The following is an 8,552-nucleotide window of genomic DNA, read 5'->3' as shown; positions in this document are numbered from 1 at the left end:
TAATTTCTGACTAGAAAGAACCATTTGGAGGGCATTTTATTTCCAGAAAATAAATGTTATTTCATCTATTTCAATTTAAATGACACATTTCGCTGTGTAGTAAATTTCTATGACCATTTGGTAGTAAATATCTTATATGTTGTTACCGTGTTAGTTGTTGAGGATTTACGTAGCCAACTCCAACTACTATTGGATTAAGACAAAATAGATGTTGCTTATCAGTGTTTTTGATTTGGTTGGAAATCTTTCATGCAGTTAAATAGAGTTCACATGATTTTCCTCACACGAAAGGATTCACCACCCAAATAAAATGCATCACATGCCGAAATATTACAAGTGCTACCTTGTCCTGGGCCATATAACATACAAAATAATTGAGAGGTGAACCGTATTTTATTATGTTCACCATCCTATCAAATGATCTGACGTTCGGGTATAAATATCTACACGCAAAATACAAATCCATAAGTTAAAATTAGTGTTGAAGTTGTCAAACTCCCACATCGGTTGGGGAGAAAAATTGTTGGGATTTTTCCCTTATAAAAGGAGGCCTAATATTTAGGATTTAAACACACCTCTCATTTGCCTTCTTATCTTCTTAAGGCATTTGTATCTTCTCTCTTTAGTATTATTTCACTTGTATTTTTGGAGTGGAATAAAATATTGGTTGTGTCCGAGGAAGTAGGCAAAATTGGCCGAACCTCGTAAATTCTGGTGTTCCTTTTATTGTTGCTTTATTGTCTTATTTATTATTTGGTGGCTGCCATAATTTTTGGTATAGTAGTTGTGACTCATTCACACTATATACATTTGGCTTTCGCAACAATTGGTATCAGAGCCAAGGTACTGTCTAAGTATGCTATGTGGTTGCAGCATAGTCTGATCTTCCATATCAGAAAAGATTTATCTTGGTAACTGAGTCAAGGTTCTGTCTGAGTATGCTCTGTGGTTGCAGCTTAGTCTGATCTTCCACACCAGAAAAGGAAATAATCTTGATTTGTGTCGTCAGCTATTAAATAATATTTGTGTCAAAGATGTGAGACAATAAACAAGAAGAATCTACATCAAGTGTCAACAATACGTCATCATTGACATCTTCGCTTATGACAAGAATTGTGTCAAATGCGAAATTTGCGGTAGAAATTTTTGATGGGTTAGGACATTTTGGGATGTGGCAAGGTGAGGTTCTAGATGTCCTTTTTCAACAAGGGCTGGATCTTGCTATTGAAGAAAAGAGACCAGATGTTATTGGAGAAGAAGATTGGAGAATTATCAACCGTGTTACTTGCGGTACCATTCGATCCTACCTTGCTAGAGAGCAGAAATATCCATACACAAAGGAAACTTCTGCAAGTAAATTATGGAAAGCACTGGAGGATAAATTTTTGAAGAAAAACAGTCAAAATAAATTATACATGAAGAAGAGACTGTTTCGCTTCACCAATGTTCCTGGTACCACGATGAATGAACATATCACCAGTTTCAATAAGTTGGTCACAAATTTGCAAAATATGGATGCAACTTTTGATGATGGTGACTTGGCCTTGATGTTGTTGGAGTCACTTCCTGATGAGTACGAGCACCTTGAAACTACTCTACTCCATGGGAATGATGAAATTTCTCTCAGAGAAGTTGTTCGGCTTTGTACAGCTATGAACAAAGAAAGGGAGAAAAACAGAAGGGCGGAGAAGGAGAAGCACCGGTTGTGAGGGGTCATCCTCAAAATCAAATGAGGACAAAGAAGGGAAGATCCAAGTCAAGATCTAAACCCAACAAAAATGAATGTGTCTTTTGTCGAGAAAAGGGACACTGGAAGAAAGATTGTCCGAAGTTGAAGAATAAGGCCAAACATAACAATGGAAAGGCCATTATGGATTCAAATGTAGGTGATGGTGATGATTCAGACTTCTCATTAGTTACAACAAAGCCATCAACATCATCAGACATATGGTTGATGAACTCGGCTTGTAGCTATCATATGTGTCCCAATAGGGACTGGTTCATGAATTTTCAAGAAGGAGAATATGGAGTCGTCCACACAGCGGATAACAGTCCTCTTACCTTATATGGCATTGGTTCAATATGATTAAGGAACCATGATGGAATGATCAGAATATTAACAGATGTTCGATATGTACCGGATTTGAAGAAGAATCTCATCTCAGTGGGAGCCCTAGAATCAAAAGGGTTCAAAATCATTGTAGAAAATGGAGTGACGAAAGTATGCTCCGTTGCACTAGTTGTAATGAAGGCTAATCGGAAGAACAATAATATGATTGTGTACCGTTATCGTGGTAGTACAGTTATTGGGACAGCGACAGTGGCATCCAGTGACGGCAAAGAGGCAGAAGCAACCAAGCTATGGCACATGCGCTTGGGACATGCTGGAGGAAAATCCTTGAAAACTCTATCAGATCAAGGATTGTTAAAAGGAGTAAAGACTTGCAACTTGGAGTTTTGTGAGCATTGTGTCAAAGGAAAACAGACAAGGGCTAAATTTGGTACAGCGATTCATAATACTAAAGGCATTTTGGATTATGTACACTCTGATGTTTGGGGTCTTTCTAAAACACCTTCATTGGGTGGGAAGCACTATTTTGTAACCTTTGTTGATGATTTTTCCCGAAAAGTGTGGGTGTATACAATGAAGAGCAAAGATGAAGTGCTGGGAATTTTTCTCAAATGGAAGACGATGGTGGAGAATCAAACAGGCAGGAGGATCAAGTATATTCGCACAGATAATGGAGGTGAATACAAAAATGGTCATTTCAATAAGGTCTGTGAAAATGATGGCATCGTCCGACACTTCACTGTCAGACATACACCACAACAGAATGGAGTGGCAGAACGTATGAACCAGACCTTGCTGAAGAAGGTACGATGTATGTTGTCCAATGCTGGCTTGGGCAAAGAATTTTAGGCTGAGGCAATTACATATGCATGCCACCTCATTAATCGTCTACCATCTACTGTTATTGATGGCAAGACACCATTTGAAAAATGGTATGGAAAGCCTGTTGTAGATTATGACTCTTTGCACGTGTTTGGCTCAACTGCATATTATCATGTGACAGAGTCAAAATTGGATCCAAGAGCAAAAAAAGGCTATTTTTATGGGGATTACTTCTGGAGTCAAAGGATATCGCTTATGGTGTCCTATGACAAAGAAAGTAATATTCAGCAGGGATGTTACCTTTGATGAATCTGTTATGGTAAATAAGGTAATAGAAGATACCAAACAAAATGAGGGTGCTTCTAGGCAGGTGGAGTTTGAGGGAAAATTTATTTTTCCTACACAAGAAGCAGAGGAGGAAACAAATGAAGATTATCCTCTAGAAGAAGAGCCAGTAGAGAGGGAGATTCCAACTCAGGAATCTCAACAACAACTTGAATCAGTAGCAACCAGCAGGCCAAAAGTTGCTTGTGTCACCTCAATTGTAGTTGATGATGTTCTTACCACTTATAAAGATGCAGTCCAAAGTTCAGAAGAAGATAAGTGGAGGATTGCCATGAATGATGAAATACAGTCCCTTCATCAGAATCATACACGGAGATTGGCCAATCTCCCGAAGGGAAAGAAAGCAATTGGGTGCAAATGGGTATTTGCAAAGAAAGAAGGATTTCCTAACCAAGAAGATGTTCGCTACAAAGCAAGATTGGTGGCCAAAGGATATGCTCAAAAGGAGGGAATTGATTACAATGAAGTATTTTCTCCAGTTGTAAAACATTCCTCCATTAGAATTATGTTGGCTTTGGTATCACAGTTGGATTTGGAACTAGTTTAGATGGATGTAAAAACTGCATTTTTACATGGAAACTTGGAGGAAGAAATCTACATGACTCAGCCAGAAGGATTCAAAGTTGCTGGAAAAGAAAATATGGTGTGCAAACTTGAAAAATCATTGTACGGATTGAAACAATCTTCTAGACAATGGTACAAGCGATTTGACGAGTTTATGTTGCGACAAGGGAACAAAAGAAGCAAATACGATTATTGTGTGTATTTGCGCAAGCTTAAAGATGGTTCCTTTGTATATCTTCTCCTATATGTTGATGATATGTTGATAACTTCCAAGAATTCGGAAGAAATTGATAAGTTGAAGATTCAACTGAAGAAGGAGTTCGAGATGAAGGATCTGGGTGAGGCAAAGAAAATTCTTGGCATGGAGATAATAAGAGATAGACGTTCAAAGAAACTCTGTTTATCTCAGAAAGAATATTTGAAGAGAGTACTACAGCGTTTTGGCATAGATAAGAAGACTAAGCCAATTAGTACGCCACTTACTCCCCATTTTAAGCTAAGTACTACTATGTCGCCAAAAGATGAAGCTGAACGAGAGTATATGTCAAAGGTACCATACACAAATGTTGTTGGTAGCTTGATGTATGCAATGGTCTATACGAGACCTGACATTTCACAAGCTGTTGGAGTTATTAGCAGATATATACATAATCCAGGAAAGGAGAATTGGCAAGTTGTGAAGTGGATTCTACGGTATATTCATAATAGTGTAGATGTTGGGTTAGTTTTTGAGTAGGAAGACAATCAGTCTGCAGTTGGATATTGTGACTCAGATTTTGCGGGTGATCTGGACAAACGAAGATCAACTACTGGTTATGTGTTTACTTTTGCAAAGGCACCAGTTAGTTGGAAGTCTACTTTGCAGTCAACAGTTGCTTTGTCTACAACAGAGGCAGAGTATATGGCTATTACAGAGGCTGTGAAGGAAGCAATTTGGCTTCAAGGATTGCTAAAGGAGCTTGGTGTTGAACAAAAAAGTATCACATTTTTTTTCTGATAGTCAAAGTGCTATTTAATTAGCGAAGAACCAAGTTTATCATGCAAGGACGAAGCACATAGATGTTCGGTATCATTTCGTACGAGAAATCATAAAAGAAGGTGGAGTCACGGTGAAGAAAATTCATACTACAGAGAATCCTGCTGATATGCTGACAAAAGTGGTGACTGCGGTCAAGTTTCAACATTGTTTGGATTTGATCAACATTGTTGAACACTGAAGATTGAGGATGAAGACACAACCAAAATTTGTTATTAAGAGAAAATTGAAGATGTGGAATTTTGCCAAGGTGAAGATTTGTTGAAGTTGTCAAACTCCCACATCGGTTGGGGAGAAAAGTTGTTGGGATTTTTCCCTTATAAAAGGAGGGCTAATGTTTAAGATTTAAACACACCTCTCATTTGCCTTCTTATCTTCTTAAGGCATTTGTATCTTCTCTCTTTAGTATTATTTCACTTGTATTTTTGGAGTGGAATAAAATATTGGTTGTGTCCGAGGAAGTAGGCAAAATTGGCCGAACCTCGTAAATTCTGGTGTTCCTTTTATTGTTGTTTTATTGTCTTATTTATTATTTAGTGGCTGCCATAAATTTTGGTATAGTAGTTGTGACTCATTCACACTATATACATTTGGCTTTCGCAATAATTAGTAGGTGCACCCCGTAATATATATATAAAAAAATTATATTTGCTTTTGTTACCGGGATAGCAATGGACTAAATTCCAGAATATATGATAATTTTTACACAAGTACTAGTCATAGAAGGGGTGGGAATAAGGAAGCTTTTCAGTGGGTGGGGGAAATTTGATTTGATGTGGCACCATCCAAGATTTTAAGCACTGCTTCTTTTGTTGGCAACGCAGGAATTGCTCCTTTTTCTGTTACAGTTATAGCTCCACATCCATTGGCAAAAAGGAGTGCATTCCTTAGCTTCTTCTCATCCTGTAACCAAAAATTAAAAGACAATTACAAACTTAACTTTCATTTATAAGGATTGAATATTAGAATATAATTTATATACACTGATAATACAAAAGAAATTATAAGAGTCGGACTGTTACCTGATAAATGTCTGGATCTGAGGCCATACTGTTGAGAAGTCCACCAACAAATGCATCACCTGCTCCTGTGGTATCAACTGCTGTTACTTTAATGCCATTCACTCTCCCATGAAAATTCTGCAATAAGTTATCTAGCTCGTTAGTTTTCAAAATTAAATGAAAAAGTGGAAAAAAATTAATTTCCATTTGTTAAATTTTAAAAAGAAGAACTGGTTGGACCAGAAAATTGAAGTATTTTCTAGAAATCAAACCAAAACATTTCCTGTATAATAAGAAAATAAACAAACTTAAGGTTACACTATACCTTAGTATAGTATCTGCAACCTTCTCCACCTTCGGTTACCAGCAAAAGCTTAAGGTTAGGGTGGAAAAGCTTAGTCATCACCACATTGTCATCGTAGGCGTCCTCACCATCTGTTAAGAATGTGATTTCGTCTTCGCTTACCTACAATTTTCATGTCGAATCAAAACAAAAAACGTCAACCCGGAATGCATATATAACTTTAATACTCAACATTGTTACGTTTATATATTTAAGTGTTTTTATCAAGTAATGTAACTTTTTATATTGTCCGTACATAAAAATTAAGTACCTTAATAACATCGGCTTGGTCCCAAATGCTCAAGATGCCTTTACGAGCAGCATCTGCGGATGGCCATAAGGGCAACCTTAGATTTGGGTCATAAGAGAGAATGCAGCCTGCTTTTTTGGCAATCTCCATGGCTGCAAGATGAGCTGACCTACACGGTTCCGCAATCAAAGAGATTGACCCATAGTGAAATATTCTTGCCTGCAAATATTAAGAAAAGAAAAAAAAAACATTTTTGTGATCAGTTTTTTAGCAAAATAAAAGCATGTTTATTTACCTTTTGAATGAGATCTTTGTCCAGCTCTGCCTCTGTAAGAAGCATATCAGCACTTGGATTGCGGAAAAACATGAATTCTCTCTCACCATCTGCTCTCAAAGTGACAAATGCTAATGCTGTCCTTGCATGGGTATCGAAACGCATGCCAGAATTGTCGACATGGTTCTGTTTTAATATATCAGATAACATATAACCAAATTCATCTGCACCCACCTGCAACAGAAATGAAATGCAGAGGAAAATTTAATACAAGTTCAAATGCATGCATCAAATGAAAATTTTGTTTAAGTGATAGTTCTAGGAATATATTGGTCGTTATCGACCCTGTATTTTGTTATGATCTTTTTAACCAAAAACAAAACTTAGATAATACGACAGTTACAACATGTAAAAATATATTGAAGTGTAAAAATTCTTTACGTGACTATAATATATAGTACCTTGCCAATAAAGGCGGAAGAACCTCCTAATCTTGCTATACCAACTGCAACATTAGCTGGAGCTCCACCAGGAGCTTTCTTAAAACCAGGCGCTTCTGCAAGTGAAACTTCAGATACAGTAGGAACGAAGTCAATCAACAACTCCCCGAAACAAACAACCAGGTGATTGTTTTCCTGGTCCCTTTTCTTCATGGATAGAGATGTTGGTGAACCTAAAATTTGGAGAGATGTTACAATAATGTTAAAGATACACACAATATTCACTAACAAGATATATGCATTTGATGCAAACATGAGTATGTGAGAATGTTAATAGAGGCGAATCTAGGGCAAACTGCTCTGTATGTGGAACTTAACATATTGCTTTTAGCTCGATATATACACATGAAGAAAAGCATTTGAATTGTATACATATAATAAGATTATATTCTTTGTGAATCTGGTGACTCTAATCGCCTATGAGAGAATGTATATTATTGACTCACGAGATAACCATGTCTTTATTTGCAAAAAGATGATGATAGATCAAAATCCCGTGGACACCCTCGGTTTACGGCGTGCTTAAGCATGGGAAATTTAAGAGATCAACACAGGAATGATTACATTGATATCAAGCACTGGCCGATCTAACAATGGGTTCACAAATTCGATAAAACCTAGTGTTTCGGGGTCGAATTAATTTTATTTATATTTGTGCGAAACACAATAAAAAATATAGATAAAATTAAATATATATTTCAGAACTCATTCTTTCAACTGAGAACCCAAAACATGCATCTATGTTATGAATATAAAAATGAAGATGAAATTTCAAATTTAAAGGAATAGGGAAAGAAGCTTACAGATAGAGCTCTTGCTTTTATTGAGCTTATCAGAAGAAGAACTCTTAGATAGCTTGAAGCTGCTTTTCATGGATCGGTCAAGGATAACAGGGAAACAACAGGCCAATTTGGACCCCTTTTTACTTGACCGATCCATTTTATTTACATGTAAGGTAGGCTAGGCAGCTATGAAATTCAACTTAAGGGAAACTTCATTCTATATATAGACAAGTATGAACCCTACTACGTAGGAAATCTTGTGGTTTTCATAATTCTCATGCTACACCACAAATCTTTCTAATCTCATATGTTTTTTTTCCCTTTACGTGACCAATTACACAAGAAAATGACCGGTTCTTTTGGGTGGATTTTCTTAGGCGAACACTTGCCATTTCTGTCCTAGTTTTTCTACCTCATCAACATAAACTTTGATTGTTTTAGCCGCTAACGACGATTATTTCTATTAATGTCTCATCTTTTATGGTATCCATATCTGGATGTAAAGTTACAAAGTGTTAATTTGGCTTGGCCAGGAATGTTTGCATATTAATTATAAACGACAAA

General features: G+C 36.8%; 1 protein-coding gene across 1 annotated transcript; it reads right to left on the bottom strand.

Annotated features, from left to right (window-relative positions):
* Positions 1-5,585: 5,585 nt before the first annotated feature.
* Positions 5,586-8,145, bottom strand: LOC107828739 (probable fructokinase-7). Its single transcript, NM_001326209.1, has 7 exons — positions 8,010-8,145; positions 7,168-7,379; positions 6,728-6,940; positions 6,454-6,651; positions 6,165-6,305; positions 5,861-5,977; positions 5,586-5,741 (listed from the first exon to the last, which is right to left on the bottom strand). The coding sequence occupies exons 1-7, from the start codon at positions 8,143-8,145 to the stop codon at positions 5,586-5,588; spliced, it is 1,173 nt and encodes a 390-aa protein (NP_001313138.1).
* Between the last annotated feature and the right edge of the window lie 407 nt (positions 8,146-8,552).

Source organism: Nicotiana tabacum, chromosome 1 (genome assembly GCF_000715075.1).
Source record: "Nicotiana tabacum cultivar K326 chromosome 1, ASM71507v2, whole genome shotgun sequence".
In the NCBI taxonomy this organism is placed as follows: Eukaryota; Viridiplantae; Streptophyta; class Magnoliopsida; order Solanales; family Solanaceae; genus Nicotiana; species Nicotiana tabacum.
This window is presented reverse-complemented; position numbering and strand designations above follow the sequence as displayed.